General features: G+C 45.9%; 1 protein-coding gene across 5 annotated transcripts in view; it reads left to right on the top strand.

The window, feature by feature from the left end:
• SMG6 (SMG6 nonsense mediated mRNA decay factor) overlaps positions 1-23,485 on the top strand; it is a 227,424-nt gene that overhangs the window by 87,653 nt on the left and 116,286 nt on the right. For 4 of the 5 annotated variants that reach the window (XM_019429576.2, XM_053893381.1, XM_053893382.1 and 1 more), the window contains exons 11-12: positions 14,140-14,256; positions 15,854-16,022. In XM_019429576.2, the coding sequence (XP_019285121.2) occupies positions 14,140-14,256; positions 15,854-16,022 (286 nt within the window). Of the gene's footprint in view, positions 1-10,966; positions 11,049-14,139; positions 14,257-15,853; positions 16,023-23,485 lie in introns of those variants that run through there. The other variant, XM_053893384.1, reaches the window with a different exon arrangement.

Below are 23,485 nucleotides of genomic sequence, written 5' to 3' on the forward strand. Positions count from 1 at the left end.
TGTTTTTGGAAAAACATTCTTAGATTGTTATACTTACATATCTTGTCTCCCTATACAGATAACTTCATGATAATTTTTCTTGGGTATCTTTTAACAGTATGCAGTATAAGGCCATAGGCTGTAAAGACCTTTTAAGATTACTCTTCATTTTTTTCACACAGTATCCCTTGCAGAGAGTCCAGTTAAAAAAATGATTTTAGGACTCAGTGCTGAGAAAAGATTTGTTTTTCCCAAGGAACTGATACATATATTCCTTTCCAATAATGACAGCTGTATAATTGTTGGTGTTTCCCTTTTTGCTTTGGCTGCCAGAAAAATCAGAGGCAAATTTAAAGTTCATTCGTGGCACATGATTGACATGTTAGTATTTTTATTTTTCTAGGTCCTAATTTTCTACATCTACTTTAATGTTATTTAATTGTAGGTGATTTTGCCCTAAGCTGTCACAAGTCTTTTGTGGAATGAGGTATAAAACAATAATTATAAACAAAACAATTTAAATTTAGTTTAAAATAATGTTTATAGGTTTTAGTTTGTATTGTTGGCAAATTAGTCAGTCAGCCAACTGATTACAAATCTGGAAGGGCTGTTACTAAAGGAGATGTCCTTTGTAGAGCCTCTACGTCAGATGTCTAGCTGATGCCTCATTGGATTTCCAGTCACCTTCATTGAGTCCTACCTTTCCTTGGCATAATTGCTTTATTTAGCTGTTATTCTGCTGATCTCCTTTCTACTTTAAAACTACATGATCCACAGTGGATGGGGCTGGATGAAGTCATTGCTTACTCGATCTAGTTTGGGCATTGATCTTGGATTATAAAGCTTTGAGGAACTTTTTTAAAAGAGTGAGTTGCTGGAGCAGAGCAGGATGTGAATGTGCTGATTTGGATATTCACAAGGAATCCACACAAGAATTATGTCTTATCACTGGCCTCTTTTTTAGTACTGACTCTTCAAGATTTGTTTGATGGCTCTAATCTTTGCATTCTGGAAGCTTCTCAGGAGTCCAAGAGATCCTTCCTGTCCTGGGTACCTCTGTGCCCTCCCTATCTCAGAATTTTCTTATTTTAGCATTGTTTGCAAACTGTCATACTATTTTAAAAATGCTTCAGGGGGTTGCCAGGGTGGCTCAGTCGGTTAAGCATCTGACTTCGGCTCAGGTCATGATCTCATGGTTCACGAGTTCGAGCCCCAAGTCAGGCTCTCTGCTGGTCAGCACAGAGCTCGCTTCATATCCTCTGTCCCCCTCTTTCTCTGCCCTTCCCCTGCTTGCATGTGAATGCTCTTTCTCTCTCAAGATAAATAAATAAACTTAAAAAAAAAAAGCAGAGTGTCCTTTAAAAAAACGCTTTAGGAAGGCATAAAATGAAAAGAAATTGAGTTAATCTGTTAAAAGAGAAGCTGAGCACTTCTCTCTGCCCTCTGCCTGCCATATCAGAGGAGCTTTCTCTGGATCAGGTTGTCTGCAGACATTATCTCTCATTAACTTTAGTCTCACAGTGCTCCTGAAGCTTCATACCAACAGAGACAGGGTTCAAGCTGTTTGTCTAAATCAGCTGCCAGACCTGCATACTCTGTCAGAAGGGATGTAGCTGTGTTAATGCCTTCTCACTGTTGCAGCAAAAGTTTCCTTCTAGGTTGGCTAATGGGTATGACTTTGAGCAAGCCTCCTTCACTTCTCTTCTCCTCCACAACCCTAAATAATTTCTGACACAAGTCACCCTAGTTCTCCTGGTAAGATTCCATAGGGACACTTACCTGGCTGATGTAATTAAGAAGCTGCTACTCTTTTTTTTTTTTTTTTTTTTACTCCTCCTTTGCTCTCCCCAAATGTTGTGAGAGAAGCAAGGCTTGCAAAACCTCTAGTAAGCAGTGTAGAAACAGAAACTCTGCCCCTCAAGATTTACTTGTAATTCTTCCAGATGAGATGTTGGAATGGCAGGCCCACTTATGCTGGGCCCCATCCCTGAGGGACTTGGCTGGTGCCAGCATGCCATTCTGCTTGCAGCAGTCTTCTTGCCCAGGATGGAACATGTATTTGAATAACCCTGGAATCAGGCAGGAAATTCTGAGTGACAAAAATATCAATCCAGAGACATAGCTAAATTGGAAATGGCCAGAGTGTGTTTTCACTGGTTGCCCATTCACTGGTTTCCCTTCTTCTCTCTCTCTCTCTCTCTCTCTCTCTCTCTCTCTCTCTCTCTCTCTCTCTCTCTCCCTCTCCCCCCCTCCCTCCTTCCCTGCCCTTCCTTCCCATCCTTCCATCCATCCATCCATGGGTATAATCTGGAAAAAGCTAAGCACTCATTTAGGAGTTGTTTTCATTTTTCCTTGTAGAGAGTAGAAATGGTTTGCTGTCTGTCTTGCCAAGATGTTTTGATAGAGCCCCCAGGACATTTCCTGGCCCTAGAGCTCCATATAAAGGAGGAGGATAAGCCAAGCTGTCTTCTGGAGAAGGCCCAGCACTTCTGGAGATCATTTTCTCACCTTCAGAAGGTAGCAGTTGTATTGTAATGGCATAAAGAGCTTTGGAATCATCCAGATCAAAGATCTGAACTCGCTTCTCAGCCATTTACCAGCTGTTTGACCTTGATGAAGAAAATTAACTTATCCTCTCTGAGGCTTAGTTTCCTTGTCTGTAATCTGTGAATATTGGTGCTAGTTTGCAAGGTTTTTCTGAGCGTCAAATTATGTATTAGGCACTCAGTAGATGTCCAGCTTTATCAAATCAGCCTCTAAGTTATGAATTCCTAGTCTTAAAATGATGAGTCAGACTAATGGCCTTTTAATGTGATTCCCCTGTTTTTTAAAAAAAGTCTTTTTAACAGTTTTATTGAGACCCAATTGATGTATTTTAGACTATACATATAGTAGAGTGTACAATTTGATGGATTTTGACATATGTATGCATTTGTGAAACCATCACCATAATCAAGATGGGGAACATATCCTTCACTCACGGAAGTTTCCTTGTGCCCCTTTTCTAATCCATTCTTCTCTAACCTTTCCTCCCAGTCCCCAGGCAACCACTGATCTGCTTTCTGTCACTGTAGATTAGTTTGCATTTTCTAGAATTTGACAGTATTTTCTCTTTCTCTGTCTCTCTGTCTTTTGGCTTGTCTTTTTTTTACTCCACATTGATCATTTTGACATTTATCCATGTTGCTGAACGATTCAGTAGTTTGTTCCTTTTTGTTGCTAGTAGTCTCCCATTGTATGGATATACCACAGTTTGTTTTTTCCAGTTTTTAGCTGTTGTGAATAAAACTGCTGTGGACATTCAAGTGTAAATCTTTGTGTGGACATATGCTTTCATTACCTTAAATAAATTCCTAGGAGTGGTATAGCTAGGTCATTTTGTACATGAGTACGAAACCTTTAAAAATGCTTTTTTTTTTTGAGAGTGAAAGAAAGAGAGAAGTTGAGAGAGAGAATCCCAAGCAGGCTCCACTGTGGACTACGAGATCATAACCTGAGCGAAAATCAAGAGTTGGACGCTTAACCAACTGAGCCATCCAGGCGCCCCTGTTTAAAAAAATTTTTTTTAATTTTTTTTAACATTTATTTATTATTGAGAGACAGAGAGACACAGAGCATGAGCAGGGGAGGGATAGAGAGAGGGGAGACACAGAATCTGAAGTAGGCTCCAGGCTCTGGGCCATCAGCACAGAGCCCCATGTGGGACTCGAACTCACGAACTGTGAGATCATGACCTGAGCCGAAGTCGGTCGCCTAACCAACTGAGCCACCCAGGCGGCCCTAAAATTTTTTTTTTTTTTTTAATGCTCGTTTATTTTTGAGAGACAGAGTGCAAGGGGTGGGGTGGGCAGTGAGAGAGGAAGACAGATTCCAAAGCAGGCTCCAGGCTATGAGCTGTCAGCACAGAGCCCAACGCAGGGCTCTGACCCACAGACTATGAGATCATGACCTGAGCTGAAGTCAGAGATTTAACCAACTGAGCCAGGGTGCCCCCAGACGCCCCTGTTTTAACTTTTTAAGAAACTCCCCAGCTGTTTGCCAAAGCGGTTATAATCATTTTATATTCCCAAAGCAGTGCATGAGAGTTCCAGTTTCTCCATGGCCTCACCAACACTTGTTTATTTTCTTTTTGTTGCAGTATCCTGGTGGGTATAGAGTATTTGTGGTTTTGATTTCCATAAAGATAATAACTTTGAGCATTTTATCATAAGAAGATGTTGAGCATGCACTTATTTGCCATCCATAGATCTTTGTTCTTTTTTTTTTTGTTTACTATTAAGTTGAAAGAGTCCTTTATATTTTCTAGATATGAGTCCTTTTGTCAGGTATGTGTTTTGCAAATATTTTCTCCCAGTGAGAAAATTCTGTCTGTGGCTTCTGTCTTCATTTTTGTCTTTTGAAGACAAGTGTGTGTGTGTTTTGATGAAGTTTTTTTTTAAGGTTTGGTCTACAGATTGATTCACAAAGACAGTTTATCATGGTATTGAAGCTGATAACTGCCAATTAAAAGTAAACTTCCGTCTGTTTGATGGTCCAGAGCATTGCACACTGAAAATGCACAAGCAGCTTCATTTATGAAGAAAACAGTGCCAAGCAACACGTTTTAAGTAACTTTTCCCTCCTACTGTCCTTCTTTGAAGATTGCACATACCACTGATTGAGATTTATACCTTTCCTTATTTTTTGAGCAGCAAGAACATGTTTAAACAGCTCATTTAGCTTCTGCAATTTGTTCTTCTTGTCATCTTTCTTCGCTTTCTCATCACCTTCACTTTGTGCTGCTTGACATGGATTTTACTGATCCGATGAGTCATAGCCTTGAAAATGAAGTTCTCTTGCTTTACTCCTTATTCCTTAGACAGAAGTTCTGTCTTCAGTGAACTTTCCCTTCTTTTTTCTTATTTTCTTTTTGGTTGCCCCTGGCAATTTCTTGCTCCGTCCAGATAAGAAGCCACAGTAGCCTCCAGTAGCTCAGGCCAGGCAGCACAAGATGAGAACGAGGGACTGCAGCATCTGCACAGAGTAATCAGCTATTTGGGAAAATGTCCCCAAAATGGCTAAGCAGCCATGTTCTCTGTAAAAGAGAAATGTTTCTGGAATCCTAGGTTAGATCTTGGGGTTTTGTTTACTTGTTTTACAGTGCATAGTTTGAAATAAGTATAGACTTACAGGAAATTGTAAAAAAAAAAAAAATGTGCAGAGAGGTCCTGTGCACCCTTCATCCCTCCTTCCCTAATGTTAGCATCTTGTAGAACTGTAGTGCAATGTTAATGCCATGAAATTGACATTGGTACAATCCACAGACTCAGATTTCACCAGTTCTACATTTATACAATTACACATTCACCAGCTATACATTTGTGATTGTGTGTATGTATAGTTCTGTGCAATTTTATCATACAAGTAGCTTCATGTACCTGCTATACAATCAAGGCGCAGAACTGTTCCATCACTGCAGAGCTCCCTCAGGCTACTTCTTTAGAAACACTTCTGTCCCCTTCCATCCCCAGATTTTAACCCCTGTTTTCCCATCTCTATAATTACATTATTCCAAGAATATTCTATAAATAGGATCATACCGTATGTAACCTTTTGAAATTGGCTTTTTTCACTCCACATAATTCCCTGATGGTCTATCTAAGTTATTGTGTGCATCATTTTTCTTTTTATGGCTGAGTAGTATTCTGTGCTATGGATGTTCCACAGCCTGTTTAACTGTTCATCCATTGAAGGACATTTGGGCTGTTTCCAGATTTAGGCTGTTATGAATAAAGCTGCTCTGGACATTTGTGTACAGATTTTTGTGCAAACATAAGTTTTCATTTCTCTGTGATAAATGCCCAAGATAATTGCTGGATCATATCATAAGTACATTTTTAGTTTCAGAAGAAACTGCCAAACTATTTTCCAGAATGGCTGTACCATTTTTACATTCCAGTCAGCTAGGAATGTGTGATCCCAATTCCTCCACATCCTCACCAGCTTTTTGGTGTTGTTACTATTTTTTTATTTTAGCCATTCTGATGGATGTTTAGTGATGTCTCATTGTAGTTTTATGTTTCATTTTCCTAATGGCTAATGATATTGAATATCTTTTCATGTGCTTATATTTCATCTGTATCCCCTTTTTTGGTGAAATGTCTGCTCATGTGTTTTGTCCATTTTCTAATTAGATTGTTTGTTTTCTTACTGTTAAGTTTTGAGAGTTCTTTATATAATCTAGATACCAGCCCTTTGTATGATACATAGTTTGCAAATATATTTTCTCAGTCTGTAACCAGCCTTTTCATCCTCTTACAGTTTTTTTGCAGAACAAAAGTGTTTAATTTTTATGAGGTTCAGTATATCAATTTTCTTTTTATAGATTGTGCTTTTGGCATTAGGTCCAAGAATTCTTCACTTAGTCCTAGGTCCTGAAGATTTTCGTCAATTTTTTCTACAAGTTTTATGGTCTTATGTTTAAGTCTAAGTCTTTGATCCATTTTCAGTTATTTTTTTGTATTAGGTGTGGGACTTAGGTCAGGGTTCAGTTTTGGGCCTGTGGATGTCTAATTGGTCTAGCGCCATTTGTTGCAAAGGCTAACCTTCTTTGACTTTACATTGGCAAGATGATTCCTCCCATTTTGTTCTTTAGCTATCCTAAGTCCTTTGCTTTTCCATATAAATTTTAGAATAAGGTTGTCTTTGTCTATAAGAAACTTTGCTGAGATTTTTTTTAAATTTTTTTTAACGTTTTTATTAATTTTTGAGACATAGAGAGACAGAGCATGAGTGGAGGAGGGGCAGAGAGAGAGGGAGACACAGAATCGGAAGCAGGCTCCAAGCTCTGAGCCATCAGCCCAGAGCCCGACGCGGGGCTCAAACTCACGGACCACGAGATCGTGACCTGAGCTGAAGTCGGACGCTTAACTGACTGAGCCACCCAGGCGCCCCAAAACTTTGCTGAGATTTTGATTGTAGTTGCATTAAATCTGTAGATCTGTGTGGGGAGATTTGACATCTCTGCAATGTTGAGTCTTCCAATTTATGAACGTGGTAAATCTCTCCAGTTATTTAGATCTTCTGTGATTCTTTCATTTTTTTTGTAATTTTCAGCAAAAGAGATCCTGTATATATTTTGTTAAATTTAATATTTAAAATATCTAATATTTTATATTTAAGTATTTTGTGTCCTCTGGTGTTATTATAAGTGGGATAGTGTATTTTATTTTATTCCACATAGTTGTTATCTCAGAGCTTTTTGTGCAGAACTTACGGAGTACTCTGAGGTTTTCATATTCATAGAAAGGGGAGAGGAAGAGTTGAAACTCGTAGCTTGAATCACAGGCATTGTGAAAACCAGGTATGGAAACAGTGTGAGTACAAAAGCAGACAGACTCCAATTTAAGTCCCACTTCTGACACTACTGGCTTTTTGTGACTTTGGGCAAGTCATTTAACTTCTCTGACTCTGTTTCTTCAATTGTCAGAGGGAAAATAATACCTCCTGTGCAAATCTTTTGTAAAGCTTTGAGATTGTGTGTGTGTGTGTGTGTGTGTGTGCGTGTGTGTGCGCGCGCGCACCGGTCTCAATATAACTTTGTTCAGGCTACAGTGGAATCATGTAGTTTATGGTTAGGATTCACAAATGAGAGGCAAAGTGTACCTACTGTTGTGAACAGTCTTAAACCCTTCATGGTGCTAATTTTCAAGGATGTGAAGTCTTGACATAGCTCTTGTCCTCAAGGGGCTTATAATTTTGTTGAGGAAGCATGCTGTGTGTATAAAAATTCCAGGACAGGGTATCACTTGTGAGTTCAAAATGTATGGGGCAGACAGTGGGTGCATCAGAAAACTTTGTCTTCCTGGGTTTTGTTTGCTCTTTTGTACCCTGTTCAGTGAGGTAGCTTTGGGATGTTGTTGATGAGAGAGTGTGGGGGTGGGAGGGGGTGTGTACAGATTTAGGGGAAGGGATTCATGTGGGAATATGTAATTAATTTTTATACTTTCCCCAGTAAACCATCGACCCTTTTTATGATGTCATGAGGGATTCCTTAATTTTGCAGCTGCTTCCTGATTACGTCAGAGAGGAGCCTCTCACCCCACAGCCTGGAGCTGCACTCATACAAGAATTGGAAACAAATGAAGTGCTGAATATCTAATGGCTTCCACAGGGAGAGCCAGTTCAGACTTCCCAGGCCTCCTTTTGCAAGGTCTTCCTCAAGTATTTCTGACCCCCTGAAGTGTCTTTGTTCTGGAAAGACAGAACTGGCTGAGAGCCAAGTGGGCAGGAGCTTGGGGACTCCTTGATGCAGACCTCAGTCCCTCCAGGTGTTCTGCAATCCCGAACTGCTGCCCCTTTCCTGGGTCTCCTTTGGTAGGTGTTACTCTTTTTGAGGCCCCAGGATCCTCTGGAATCTGCCGAGATTATTAGTGAGAGAGAGTCCTTGGCCTGTTCAGTGAATCCCTTCCCTCCCACACATCATCTCCACCTTCTTTTGATTTTCTTTCTGCAGCATTTCTCATATCCGTGCACTCCTGTCCATTCCCTCTTCTAGCTCCTATAAGAAAGATGTTACGTTTACTTGGCATTAAAAAGTTTACGTAGTGCACTACATAGAATTTCTCTCAGTTCAAACAAGTTCATGCTCTGTTGGCTTCCCAGCCAGTCTCCCTTCCTGTTCTATTTTTCCAGCTACCCGAATCTGTCCTAAATGTTTTAACTAGATTATCCTTCATGAAACACTCACCCGTGCTTCATTCAGAAACCATGAGCGAGTGCTAGGGGTGCCTGGGTGGCTCAGTTGGTTAAGCGACCGACTTCGGCTCAGGTCATGATCTCTCAGTTTGTGAGTTCGAGTCCTGCGTCGGGCTCTGTGCTGACAGCTCAGAGCCTGGAGCCTGCTTCAGATTCTGTGTGTCTCTCTCTCTCTGCCCCTCCCATGCTCACACTCTGTGTCTCTCTGTCCCTTAATAATAAATAAACGTTAAAAAAATTAAAAAGAATGAAAGAAACCTTGAGTGAGTGCTCTTCTCACTGCCTGCCAAATCAGGTCTGTGTTCCTTGCTGTGGCATCTCAGACCCTCTGCTTTGTGGTCCCTGTCACAAAGTGTGGCCCCCTAGTGCATTGCTTTGCTTGCCTTGTGGGAGTCTGCCTGATGTGCCCCTATCTGCACGCCTCCTTCGCAACACTCCCATCTCTCCTTCATCCCCCAATTCCATCTTTGTTCATTTTTTGCAGCCTTGCTCAGAAGTGCTCTCTTCCATGAAACCTTTTCTGATATATTCTAGCTGGAAGTGATTTTCTCTCCCTCTGGTCAAAGAAAGCATCTTACTTCCATCTTCCTTGAATTATAGTTATTTGGGTCTGTGTATTCTTCCTGTCTTCCTCGTTAGATTATCATCTTCTTACGGATGGATCCTATTTTCCTTTGTATCTTCCACCGCTGGGATGAATAAATAACTTTGGAACCAGTGGGAGAGGTCACTTTGTTAAGAGGTTTGGATTTCCTTTGCCCTCATAAGTACCCACTAAAAGAAGTTTTACAGAGTTTTACAATCCTAGAAAATCCAAAAAGAGTAGCGGGCATGACAGGAGGGGCTCTTGGGGAGGAAACACTGGCTTCCACGTTCCTCTGTCTTTTCGCAGCTCTACCCTGTTTGGGGATATGTCATTCATGACCGGCCTTCAGTCAGCCTAACTGTTCTGCCATTATGCTTGAATAATTTGCTTGGGTGTATTAGTGCCTGACTTTTCTGATTCATTCATTTTATTTCTCAGGGAATGAAGTGATGCCCTGATGGCATGGACATCTCTGCTTTTGCTCTGAGATTTTATCTGGTTTCTCTACAATGGCTTCCTCTTCCACACACACCCCTCCAACCCCCCCCCCCCCCCCCCCAGTCAGCAACTGCCACAGGGAACTCTGTAGCCCAAACAGCAGCAGTCGCAAGATGCTCTCACTGCCCACTTCCTGTACACTAGGAGGTTTTGGTGGGCTGCTCAGGAACTGTGCCAGCCCTGTGTCTGACTGGTGACTGACTCATGAGAAAAGCAGCCTTATGTCTGAAAGATAAGAGCCAGCAAATCGCCTCCAGGTGGTGTTAGTTTGGAGGTGACTGACCATTCATTTCCTGTCTTTGGGAGGAGCCGGTGGGGAGCGAGTCCGTGAATAAGTGGTCTTGCCTGCATTTTTCTCCAGCTATTAGTGAAGCAGCCGAGCAAATAGTTGGTTCTCCCTCCCGAAACGGCTAGTGGACCCCAGTGCCTGCTGAATCCGTCCGTTGCTCTCAGGGTACCAGAGCTCTGTGTCATCCGTCCTGTGCCTCCCCGTCAGCGCTCTTCTCATCGTCTTGCCAGGAAGCTGGCTGTGCGCATCAGGGAAACTCTGCTTGTCTCAGTGCTGCCGGATTTTTCTGTGACCAGCCAAACCTCATCCCTCCCGGTACTAGTTTCCTCCAGATCTCTCCCTGACCTAGGAGTTGATCAGAAGTGATGGTTCTGAACCACTGTCCCTTGGCTGGGCGTAGAGGGTCCCGGCAGGTGGGCCTGCCTCTCCCCCACTCCCCTCCCCTCTCCCCCTCCTCCTGCCTCATTCCCATTTCCTGCAGGAGGATGCTTTGCCATCCTGGAGCCGTCAAGCACAGCTTTGCTTTGGCAGCACCGTCGCGCACACACTGGTGGGAGAGGGGACGTGTTTATCACTTTTCCTGGAGATTATCTGTTTAAGCACTTCTCTGACAGTTACAATAACAAGGGCAGTGTGTTGTGTTTCCCAGCAGAAGGACACTTGCTGTTGAAAGATGTATAGCACTAATTAGAAATACATAACATCCGGCCACATGGCAGCCTTCTCCCGGCCGCTCCATTTCCTGATTTCATACAACTTTGACGACAGTTGGTTTATGTTTTCCATGAATATGTTCTGAGAAAAATGAGAAAGTCTCCCTGTTACACAGGAGTGAGAAGACTGTTTCTGCCTGAGCAGGTATTTGGGCACAGGAATAGTGGGAGCTGTGGTCACCTGCCCATCCAAGAGCATGTGGGAAGAAGGGGCAGAATCAAGTTCAGACCTCAGGTGACTTTCTTGGTAAGAAACATTTCTGTCTGACTTGCGCGTAGCCAAAACCATCCCCCTAAACCCTTGAGCAAGCCTGCTTTTGGAAAGAAGGGGAAAGGCTGTTTCACAGTGTTAATGAGTTCCTCAGCTCATGTCAGCCTCCTGCTACCTGACACCGAGCCAGAGGAACCCAGGCAAATACCAAGGCAAACAATGCTCTTTCCTTCCCCACCCCACATCATTTGTCGGTCTGGCCCAGCCCAACTCTGGGGATATGTGTGGGTATCTGTCAAGCCTCGGGCCAGTTCCCTAGCTCTAGCCCCAGATTGGTGGGCTCTGGGAATCTGGCTGCTGTTTTCCCTACTCAGTTGTATGAGAATCAGTACTTCTCAAGGAGTGGCATCTTAGGGCTTCTAGCCTGCAAAAGCCTAAGTAAAGCAAAGAGTATCTCCGAAGATGCCATAACACTCAATGTATTTCTCACTGGAGGCACTGGGTCTGCATTGCCATGGTTACTTAGGTAAATAGCAATTTTTTTCCCCACCCAACTGAAAGATCCTAAGGTTGCAGGGACTGTGTTTTATTTGTGGCTGTGTTCTCCACAATACACAGCACAGGGTAAAGCTCACCATAGATGCTCAGTGTGTGCTTGTGGTACCATGGAGCCGTGGAGGAGGACAGGCCTTCCAAAAAGTGCTCTCTGTGACGTGGCCAGAAGACTGACTGAGACCTAGGCATTCTGACCCCCATAGAGCTGTGATATCACCACCTGCCTGATCAGAGCAGAACAGCTTCCTGGTTTGTAACTCCCAGACCACTGCAGGAAGTACTGACAGGCCCTTTATGGAGAGGCGGGAAGAGGTAAAGGCTTAAGGTGCCATAACCATGGTTAAGAACAGAGCATTCATGGAGCTGCCTTTTCAGCTGCTGCTCTGAGAGGTAGTTGAGCCCTTCTGCACTCACAGCAAAGACGCTCCTGTTGTTGCTACCCTGCATGGTCCCCAGACCTTATTGCAGGAGGCTTAAAAAGGGAGCCAACCTGGACTCCCCAGAGGCCACAAATGTCATTGTTTTTAAGCAGTTTGTTCTCCCCCTTTGAGCCCTAGTCCAAACTTTCGCTCGAGAAATAGCCTAGCCTGAGATTGCCATTTGTCATAAAAATAGGAATGGGCTTGGTGAAAGTAATCTCCCTTTGCCCATCTTAACCTTACCCGGGCTAATGAGAGTATCTTATTGTAGTCTTGGGCTTCTCAAAATGCCAGTCTCTTTGAGCTAAGACACCCCCTTTCATGCCTTTTAAGGACCTTCTGTGTGCAGGTAACTTCTGCCTAAGATGCCCAGTTGATAAGGGGACACTAATGTCAGCTACCAAGATGTGGCCTCCCCTTCTCCTGTTCTAGCTTCCTCTGTTCTGTACTTACTGCCCCAGTCTGGGCCGGCCTCATTGCTAATTAGAGGCAGGCTGCTGGCAGTGCCTGGCAAGCGCTTAGGCTCAGCTGGGGCCGTACAGACAGTGCTGCTGCCCCTGGTTAGGGGTGGAGGGGAGAAGTTGGCAAGGTTTTTTTAGGATGGCTTGCACATCTTCCCCTTCCCTGATTTCTACACTCTCTCCCCTTGGTTGTTGGATGCTTGCATCTTGGTCTCTCTAGCAGGGGTTTGGGGTCTTACCAGAAGAAGAATCAGAGTGGTGACCTATTCTAATCGCGTGGACTCTTACCACTTCCTTACTGCCTGCCGCAGTTGGGTTGGAAAGTTAGAGGGTGACATTTGGGACCAGTGGGCATCTGGAGGGATGGCAGGAAAGCCACAATAGATGAATACTTTGCTACACTGATGCTATTCATATGTTGGGATCTTCTGAGCAGCAGCCTGTTCCTTCTCACTCCCAGGGTTCTCTAAAGTGGTTTGGGGCTGGCTTTGTATACTCCAATCATGTTTGCTCCTGTGGCTAGGGCGGTTTTGGAATAACTGTGGTTGTGTAGCATCTCCTGGAGTAAAGACTTCAATTAGGCCCCATTGACAAGACTAGTGTCAATGAGGAGAAAGTCAAGAGGGCTTTCCTCTGGCTACTGAGGTTAAAATGCAGGCAGGCACAGAGATCAAACATGTGGCTAATTATCCTTTTAACACTTGGAGATTCAGAGAGTTCTCATGTATTACAGAGGGAATTAACAGATTAGTTGCTGCCAGAGCAAGTGACCGGGCGCCCGATTTCATCTCGTGCGTGTATTCGGTGTCTCTTCCTCTGAGGCTGCAGGTTGGACTTTTGCCTTCTGTTTGTCTCCAATTCCTTTCAGGTCTGGGTGAAGTGGCTATCAGGGCAGTCCACTGACAAGCAGGAGGTACAGACAACGGTTTGAGAGTGTGTCTGTCGCCTCTGCCAAAGAATGGCTCTAGCCACCATGAAGGTGGCTCCTTTCACTGAGACCTGCAGCTAGAAGGAAGTTAACCAGGCTGAGAAAGTGAGGGGCAGAAGGTGCTGGTATTGGGAGCCAGATTTATTTTTTAGCCCTAGGGGAAAGAATTTGTGAAAGAAAAAAGAAAGTACTTCTGGCTGAGGGCTTATTATATGCCCATTTTCCTATGTAAAATGAGCTCATTCAGTGAAAATAGGTTATTTGTAAGTGGAGGATTAACAGGAGGTACGGATGGAACCAAAGTTGGTGATTCAAGAAGATAATTTAAATTCGTATTTTTCCTCTCTTAATTGATGTTTGTACTCCTGCTATCTATACATTAGAGAGACTGAGTTAATTAAATATGACTTCTTGTTACTATAGCTTCACATTATTAGTAGGCTACTAAGTACAGTGACCTGCAGCTCTGGCTCGGACTGTCCACCCTGGGGCCCCTGGTCTTGGGGAAGTGATGCAGAATTTGCACAGGGGGTCCCTATAATAAGGTTATCAAGCGCTTACCCATACACCAGCCATCGCGGTAAGTGCTTCATGATTTTATTTAGCCTTATAGCTATCCTTTGAGGGAGGAAATATTGCTGGCCCCAGTCTCAGATGAGGAAAGGGAGCCGAGTGACCTGACCGAGTATGTGCACCTAGTGAGGTAGGGAAGAGTAGCCCTTGGCCCCCAGGGCACTGATGGAGTGTCATTTGCCTCTCCTCAGACTGCTTCTCGGAGGAGTGTCGCTCTGTGATCCAGGAGCAAGCGGCAGCGCTGGGCCTGGCCATGTTTTCTCTCCTGGTGCGGCGCTGCACCTGCTTACTTAAGGAGTCTGCCAAAGGTAAGGAGATGAGGGGCCCCCTGACTGATGGCCTTTCCCCTGACTGGGCCCTGTCCAGACAGGTTCAGGATGCTACGCTGCCTTCCAGCGTCTCCTCCCTCTACTTGACATTCTTCCTCCTCCCAGTACCCCCCCTTCCTTCTGCCCACCTAACTAGTCCTGCCTCCTTTTGCATTCTGTGTACCTCTGTGGCCCTCTGTCCTTGGGGGAACTATCCCCTCCCCCCTTTCTCTAGTAGTTAAGATTTTCACTGTACCTAAAAGCTGCTGCGGGTTCCTGCAGCTTTAGAAAACCAGCAAAGAGCGTTTCCTTTTTTGTTCATAATTGATGTTTTCGTTTCCCCCCTCTATCTCTATGTCCCTCTTTGTCTGGTACTGGTGATTGCTGTAACCACTGTGGACCAGCCACCTTGTGAGACTCACTGAACCAGAGCAGGGGCTATTTTTAGCCCTTGCATTGAGCAGTGTCCCCATATCCATTAAGGCTGCCCTTAGAAATCTAAGCCTGATTGCTGAGCCGTATAAGGTAGGGCTGAAGGTTGCCCCTTTCTCTCAGCTCCTGGATCAGTATTGGTGTGTATTGAGGCCATGCTGTTGTCCCTCTGCCACTTCGACTTTGTGGGTGCCTCCAGACCCTGGAGCTGCTTTTTTTTTGGAGGGAGGGTTGGGGTATCTTTTTATTTTGAAACAATCTCAAATATATAGAAAAGTTGCAAGGATAATACAAAGAATTCTTACATACGCTTCACACAGATTCCCCATTTGTTTACATTTTACCATAGTTGCCTTTTAAGTTCTCTCTCTTTCTGTACACATGCAAATATTTATGCTTATTATTATTTTTGTCCTGAACCATTTGATTGTAAGTTGTAGACATGTTAGCCCTTTACCCCCAAATACTTGACTAAATATTTCCAAATAACAAGGACAGTCCCTTACATGACAGTGCAGTTATCAAAATCAGGAAGCCAACAATGATATAGTACTGTTGTTGAATCTACAGACCATATTGAGTTTGTATCAGTGTCCTAAAAAAAAAAAAAAAAGTCATTTTCTGGTATAGGACCCACTCCAGGATCACACATTGCAATTTAGATGTCGTGTCCGTTTTAGTTTCCTTCAATCTGGAATTAAATGGTTTCTTTAATGCTTTCTCAGTCTTCCTTTGTTTTTCATGACCTTGACATTTTTGAAGTGTGCAGTCCACTTTGTCGAATGTCCCACAGTTCGGGTTTGTCTGATATTTCCTCATGGTCAAGTTCAGGTTATGCCGTTTTGGCAGGATCCCTGGTGCCATGTCAGAGCTGTGCTGAAGGAAAGCTAAAAGGGGGGGGCTAGAGGCCAGAGTGGCGACTTCAGCCAGGCCACAGGTGGAGCAGAAACAGCTGTCTGCAGGGGCAGACCCAGTGCACTGGTTCTCTCTTTGTCCTGCTTTTCAGAATCCTCTTAGGTGCTGGCACTTGTCCTCCGCTTCTGGGCCCAGCTTTCCTGTGGACTTGGTCTCCCTTCCCTAAGAGCTTGCTGCCGTCCCAGCGCCCCAGGCCTCACTCGTGGGCCACAGCAGACCTAGGCCCAGTTCTCACCCTTTGCCTCTGCAGCTCAGCTGTCCTCTCCTGAGGACGAGGATGACCAAGATGACATCAAGGTGTCTTCCTTCGTCCCGGACCTGAAGGAACTGCTCCCCAGTGTGAAAGTCTGGTCAGACTGGATGCTCGGCTACCCAGACACCTGGAACCCTCCGCCCACGTCCCTGGACCTGCCCTCACAGTGAGTCGGCCCGCTCGTTTTTCGGCACTGCTGACCTCGGCCCGCCTGTGCTCCCACGGCTCCCCTCCTGGTCCTCCGTGTGTCCTCCCACCCGCCACCTGCTTGTTCGTCTCGTCCCTCCTCATTTGAACTTTACTTTTCCCCTTCCTTGAACACCTTCCTTGTCCCCTGATGTTTTAGGCTGTTTTCCCTTGTTCTCCGGCCCGTTCCTCCTCCTCAGTCTGCCCTCCTCTCTCACTCCGAAGTTGCTGTTTTGTTCTGTCTTTGCCCTTGCTCTCTCGCTCTCACTTCATGTTGTTCGTGCCCACCGTCTCTGTAGCGGCCTCTCGAGTCTGGCCGTGTGTCGGTGGCGTGAGGAGAGGCCTTATCTCTTCCTGTCTCTTCTAGTTTGTCTCCACACATCCGTCGTGCTCTCGTCCTGCTGCTGCTTGTGCTGTCCTACGCATGCTGCTGCTTGGGCCTTCCTCTCACACGTTGTGATGTATGAGGAGGGTGACTGCACACACCTCTCTCTTTTGTTCACGTCACTTCCCATCTCCTTGTTTCTGGGTGTCAGTGTGCTGTCTGTCAGAGCATTTGTCGCTGTGAGGTGTGTCGGTCTGGGGAGTGTGTGTGTCCACCTGGATGTGTCTGTGTGACTTTTTTCCTTCTTTTTAAAAGCTGTGGTAAAACATCTGTAACAAAATTTTTCATCTTAACCATTTTTAAGTATACAATTCAGTGGTATATTATATTTACATAGTTATGTAGCCATGCATGGCTGTTTCTTACGTCCATATCTGTGTGTGGGTTCTATCTCTGTATGTGCCTCTTTGGCTCTGGTTGTCTGTCTGTGTCTGAGTGTGAGGGCCTTTGTCTGTCTAGGGGTCTGTCTAAGGGTCTTTGGTGTACCCGTCCATGTCTGTCCATGTATACGTGTCCATATGTTTCTCTGCATTGTGTCCGTATCTGTGTCTGTGTCTCTCTGTTCTTGGGGGTGGGGGGGTGGTCTCTTTGCAGGGCTCGTGCGTCTCCACGAAGGGGCTCTTTCAGTGTGTGTCTCTGTCCATCTCCATGTTCTCTCTGTGTCTCTCTCTGATTGTAGGTCCGTGTCAGTGCATGTGTGCTGTAGTCTTGTCCATGTGTCTGTGTGTGTGACTGTGTCCTGTGGGAGTGTCTGCATGTGTTCCTGAATATCTGTGTTCAGGACTGCGTGTGTCTGCGTCTCTGCTTGTCCGTGACTGTGTCTCTGCGCGTAGGTCTGCATCTGTCTGTCAGAAAGCAAATCTCTGTGTATGAGGGTCTGCCTGTATCTACCTGCCTCTGCCTGCCTCGCCTGTGTCTCCCTACCTGCTTCACCTATTGCCTGCCCGTCTCTGCTTGTCTTGGCTTGTTCCTGCCTGCTTGCCTCTGTTTATCTGCCTCTGGGGTTTGTGTGTGTCTGTATCAGGGGTCAGCAAACTATGGCCCATGAGCTAAGAACGGTTTACATTTTTAAATGGCTGAAAAAAAATCAAAAGACTGCTATTTCATGACTTGTGAAAATTGTTAGAAAAGTCAAATCTCTGTGTCCATGAAGTTGTACTGGAACACAGCCATGCTTGTTTGTTTACACTTTGTCTATGGGTGCTTTCACACTGCAGCAGTTGAGCTGAGGAGTCACAGCAGAGGCGTTATAGTCTGCAAAGCCTAAAATGTTTACTCTAGCTGTTTACAGAAAGTTTGCCAGCTCTTGGTGTATATCTATGTTCCCATGCGTCCCGTTCTTTTCTTGTGTTAGCGTCACTGCGTGTGCTCACGTTTGCACAGTAGTTTCTTAACGCGTGTGCATATTGATGCCCGTTTCTGGTCAGCTCTGTTGATTGTCCATCTCTCTCTCTCTCCACCTTTCTCTCTCTCTCTCTTCCTGTCTCTGCCTCTGCCTCTGCCTCTCTGTTTCTCTTTTCCTCTCTCTTTCTCTCGCCCCCCTACCCCGTGCTGTCTTGTGGTCTCTGGCAGGTGCGGCATACTCAGAGCTCTGGGCGCTGCGCTGGGGGAGGGTGTGTGTTTGGGAGCGAGCGTCCTTAGCCAACACACCACCATTCTTCTCCACTGCTCTTCTCTGGGAGGGGCACACACTGGAGGGTAGAGTATGGAGACCTAGGCTGCTGCCGATGGCACTTCTGGGAATGGAGAGGGCCGCTTCTCTGGGCTGGGTGCTGCCCACATGAGTCCCTCTAGACTCATGGGTGATCCACAGAGGGAAGGCTGCAGCAGAGGTTTCTGGCCAGTAGTTATTGACCTTTCTGTGTGGACTGTCTGCCTCTTTCCCCCCTTTTCTTCCTCAAATTTCTTCCCTGTTCCTCACATCAGGAAGCACCCCTGGACTGTCAGGCCCTCTCTCCTCAGTTCCCTTCCAGCTCTAGCTCTGTAACTGTGTGACTGATGCTCACAACATCAGACAGTTCTCTGCATTCTCCTGTGAACCTTCCTAGATTCCCAACATGTATCCCAGGCTGAGGCCTTCTGAGCCAGGGTTGAGACCTGAATGGGGCAGCTGGGGCCACGCAAAGGAATGGACTGGTCTGCTGACCAGGGGTAGCTGTTTCCCAGCAGTGTTCCCTAAAGAGTTAACATGTACAGCCTCAGACTTTTCAGGCTGTTAATCTATAATGCCGACTAGGCAATTTGCAGTTTTGGAAAGAAACTGACAAGGAAGGGCTCAGCTCTCCAAGTATCTGAAGCCACTGCTTCTGAGCATGCACAGGGGTCACAGAGTGCTCCTCCCTTCCTCTCGGGGGGTGGGGAGGCAGACCATCTGTCCCTGGAGCTTGGGCCTTCTCTGGGTCACCTCACCTCACAACCACAGGTCCCTTAGATATGGTCCACCCAGCCCCTGTTTATCCATATCCCAGCCATCAGTCCTGTTAACGCTCTTCTGTGACCTGTCTCCCTTTATCCCTCCTCCCTCTGTCACTCCCTTTGGCTTTTGTTTGGCTGAGGAAATAGAAAGCTCACGCAGGAAGTGCTGGGCGTCATTTGCTTGAGGTGCCGAGTCTGTTTTCTCTTTGGATGCTGTAGCAAATGGCCCGTTGCCGGCATATGCAAGCTGCTGCCCATCTTTGGGCAAGGGCTCAATCTGCAGCTGGGCACGTGGTCCAAGCTACAGCCGTCCCCAGCTAGGCCTCACCTCTAAGGCCACGGAGAGGCAGAGGGGGTTGGGACACTTGAACAAATTTGCTTTTTCTTTTCAGACCGTTCTTCACAGGGAGAGCAGATTTGACCAAATAATAATATTGAATCTGATTGCCTAGTAAACAAGTTCCTGGAGCAGTGGGCACCACTGATGAATCCAGTCTAGGCTGGAGCAGCCAGTGTGGTAGAGAATGGAGTCCCCTTCTGCACTGTCTGTGCAACCAGGATTAGCAGCTGGTTGTCTCGAATGCAAGTTTAAGCATAAAGGAGGAGCTCTTGCTGTCCTGGGGCCTGGCCACAAGGCATGGTGGTTTGAGGGCTGGGGCCTCTGTTGGATAGCGCAAACCTGGCCTGCCCACCACTGAGGGTAGCCCCACCTCATAGCTGTCAGGTGCTGGAAAAGTGGAATGAGAATTTACTTCCCTCCTGTCCAGTTTCTCCTATAGCTGGCTAACACTCACTGAGTAAATACCATGGTGGAGAGATTGGCAAGGTATGGTGGTTCTCTTATGCTCACTGATCTTTCATACTCTGGAGCCTTTTCTTTTAAGGCCCTAGGGAATAACACACTCCAGATAGTTCTGCAGATGTCAGAACAGTAATCCCTGTGGCACTCTTAAGGTCCAGGTGCTGATCTTCATTTTGGAGGTTTTAGAAATGCACTCAAGAGACTAGGAAGGAAATGGGTTCTACCTGACATCTCTCCTTTGCATGTTTTCCTTGGTTTTTGCCTGTATTTGTTCTCCACAAAGACAGATCCATCCTTGATCCTAACATAAGGTGATCAGATAGCCTACATTTCAATTTGCCTCTCCTCCAGAAACCCTCACTCCCAAATTATCTCCCTGACCCACTTGAACCTTTAATTAATGTAGCTCCCTTTGTTCCCTCCCTTTCTTTTCGTTGCCTTTCTTCCTTGTACAGTTAGAGAATCATTCCAAAGCTTTCTTCGGGGAATTCCAAGGCTCATCATAAGTCTCCTTGGTTCTCTCCTTTTTTGCCCATATTCCTCTTCTTTCCAGTCACATCTGCTTTCCCTAGGCAGTAGCCACCTAACACATATGGAACACCTCGGCTGGTGATGACACTGCAGAGTGATAAGGGCAGGATCTCAGGGCCACTCGTGCCTTCCCACACAGTGGCATTAGTAGGTATGTGTGTTGGAGTCAGCATGTAAGTAGGTTGACTTCCCATTTGTACCTGTTAGGAGCTGTGATAGGATGGCTTTACATCCCAAGAGATTTTGGTGCAGAGGATTGTAGCAGAGTGTGGAAAGTTGCCTTGGGTTGCTGTAAAAGACAGTGTAGGGTGCTTTGGTCTGTTTAGAACAGACCACAGTGTTTGGAGGGACCATCTACTTGTGGGGTGTGGGGGAGGAGTGGGGAACGTGGTTTCTGCACTAGGCCTCTCGTTAGCAGGGAGAGGTAGCTGCTCCCCACTTTACCAAGTGAGTGTGAAGTAAGCCATGACTGTCAGGTGATGGAGAGGAGCAGAGCAGCAGGCTTTCATGAGCCTAAGCATAGTGACCCCTCACATCCCAAGACCTTTGGCAAGCTAGGGCAGCGGGACAGCCTACCTCATTTCATAGTCTCTGCCGAAGCCAAATCTTCCCTCATCTTGATCTCTAGTTCTCAGTAAGTGAAAGAGTCAGGGGACTTTGAGAACATCCAAACCTAGCCCAGCTGTGGCAGTTGGTTTATTGCTTTCAGCTGGTACTTGAACCCAGGTCCTGGTCTTGGAGGCTTTCCCAGGTTTAATCCCCAGAGCTTTCTCTGCAGCTGTATGACACTGCGCTGACCCCGAATGAGGATAGGAAAATAGAACCAGTGCCAAGCCAGAGTCTCTTTTTCATTTGGAGTCTGGCTGTCTGCCCATGACCAGGGTTACATAATGGGAAACATAGCTGGGGCTCTGGAGAGCCCGCGTTTCACCAGGCTGCCCAGACCTTCGCATTCTGATGCTATATATCTTCCTAATTGTAGCTCCGATGCATTTATCACACTGTTGGATTGGAGTACTGTTAAAAAAAAAAAAAAAAAAAAAAAAAAAAAAAAAAAAACCTCCAGAAATTCCTGGACTTGCTACTTTCCATGCCTTGTCTTGTATAGTCTACAGAGCATGCTGGAAAAGGCTTGTAGGGAGCCCTGTGAGTGCTGTCACATAGGGAGACGTGGGGATGTGTAGGGAGTATGCAGTAAGCTGATTTCCTCAGGGAGCCTACATGTGTTGACCCTGTAGATGAGATAGACATTCTTGAGTTGAAAAACAGCTAGTTCACTCACCCTCACAGGGCAGGTCTGGAATAAGAACTAATCCCAAGTCTAATCGGCACCCCTTCAAGGACGCTTAATACGTCTTCCCAAAAGGGCATTTTAGGAGGTCACTAAGTAATGGTCCATCAGCACTTCCCTGAAGGAAGTGGTGGTGACTGTGGGAAGCCCCTTTGCTACCCTGGCTCCCCACCCAGTCTCCCTGGCTCCGGGTTGGGGCGTCAGCACTACAGCCTGGCACCAGGGGGTTCCTCTTCCTCCAAGTGCTGAGTGTGAGACACACGTGATCTCTCCCACGACAGGAGTCTCTGTCCCCTCCCAACTCCTCTCACAGGACTTATGAGAGGAAGGGGTGTTGGCCTAAGGCTCCAGTCTGACCCCAACAGGGTACAGCAGCTGACCCCAGGGAGAGCACTTTCCAGCTCTGGGCTGAGGTTATTTGGGTCCAGTGTGTGCTAAACTAAGAAGACGTGTTGGAGTGGTTACAGCTAAAAATTTAAGAGAGGCAGGAACCGTGAGAATCCGCACCAGGGAGGCCACCGAGGGCTCCACTCATGCCGTGGAGATGCTGAGGTCCCCCGGGGGCTGCTCTTTCCCAAACACACAGTGCTGATGGGTTTAACACACCATAGTGATGCAACAGAGGCTATACGTGTTGAACGTAGCTTGGGAAAAGTGCAATCAAACAAGGCACTGACCTAGATAGAAGCTGAGGGAGGCACAGTAGAGGTACTTGAGAAATCCTGGAATGAGGTTACTGTGACCTGTCGTTGGCCATAGGGCTCCAGCTGCACTGCTTAGAACATGAAGAAGTTTGTATTCTTGGAATAGTGCAGGGTGACTGCGCTTCAGAATTCAATTTGCCCTATTGGGCAGACTTCATTTAAGTTGGACAGTCTCCCAGGGGCCCAAGTTGACTTGTTTGTATAAAGTAGAGAGGCAGAAGGGATTATCTTTTACTGAGTCTTATATTCTTTAGTGGTCACCTAATATACAGCTGTTATTCTCGGAGGATGATTTCTTGCTGCCCATGTCTTAACTGCTAAAACAGTGATCTCTGACAGCCTTGTCTCCTCTTCATACTGTGGTGGCATCGAAAATACACTCTAGTTCCTAATCTCAGAGAGCTGCATAGGTTCCCACCACCCTCACCTCCACCTCATCCCTGAACCTGTTGAGCTACTTTAGCATTGATACCAGACAAGATCCTCAGCCCACTGAAAACAGAGTTGGCCTGACATCTCAGCTTTTAAGGGCTTCCTATGCTATTTAAGCCCAGGTACTATCCTTTTGACTCTGCCAGCCCTGTTGGATTCCTTCAGGTCCATTTCTGCTATTAGCTGGTCACCACCTGCAGTTTTCTCCGGTTGGGTGGGAAGTCCTTGGGGCTACAATGGTCTCATGTTGGCCATTGAACCCCCTATGGAGAGTTGTGGGCTGGAACATAATGGTCCATAGGCAAACAGGTTTTTAAAGGTGCATATTGCATATCTTATGAGCATGTCTCCTGTTGTGGCCTTTTGTCTTTCCCCTTTGTCTCTGTAGTCCACAGGCTTTGTCTTTTTCAGCTTCCTTGTGTCTAGTTTCTGTGCCACCTTGGCTACATCTCCAGAGCTCCTCATCCCAGGAACCAAAAGACCCAACTTGTTTCCCATCTGTACCACAACTCTGATCTTCCATAGCTCTGAAACACAATGCAGGGCTTCTTCTCACTCAACTCTTTCCGGGTTTGTTCTGCAGCTGTGGAGTTTGAATGTTAGTGTTTAAACAAGCTGGTATTACACAGGAAATGGCCACCTCCACAGGCCCCTGCAGGCTTGTAACATGGGGTCATTGTACTTGATATTAATCACCAGTCAGCCTGTTCCCCCAGTAAAAATATGAAGGGGTGTGTGAGGGCTCCGTCCTCCTTAGACTTGCCAGAAGGATGGCCTGAGCCCTGGTTGGACCTTAGCACTCCACTCTCCAAACTCTCCTTCCCTTGGCCCCGCCCTGGATGGAACTTGCAAAAAAGTTCTCACCTGACCTCTTCCCTATAAA

This window comes from Panthera pardus, unplaced genomic scaffold (assembly GCF_024362965.1).
Source record: "Panthera pardus isolate Hobbes unplaced genomic scaffold, ASM2436296v1 HiC_scaffold_3, whole genome shotgun sequence".
Lineage (NCBI taxonomy): Eukaryota > Metazoa > Chordata > Mammalia > Carnivora > Felidae > Panthera > Panthera pardus.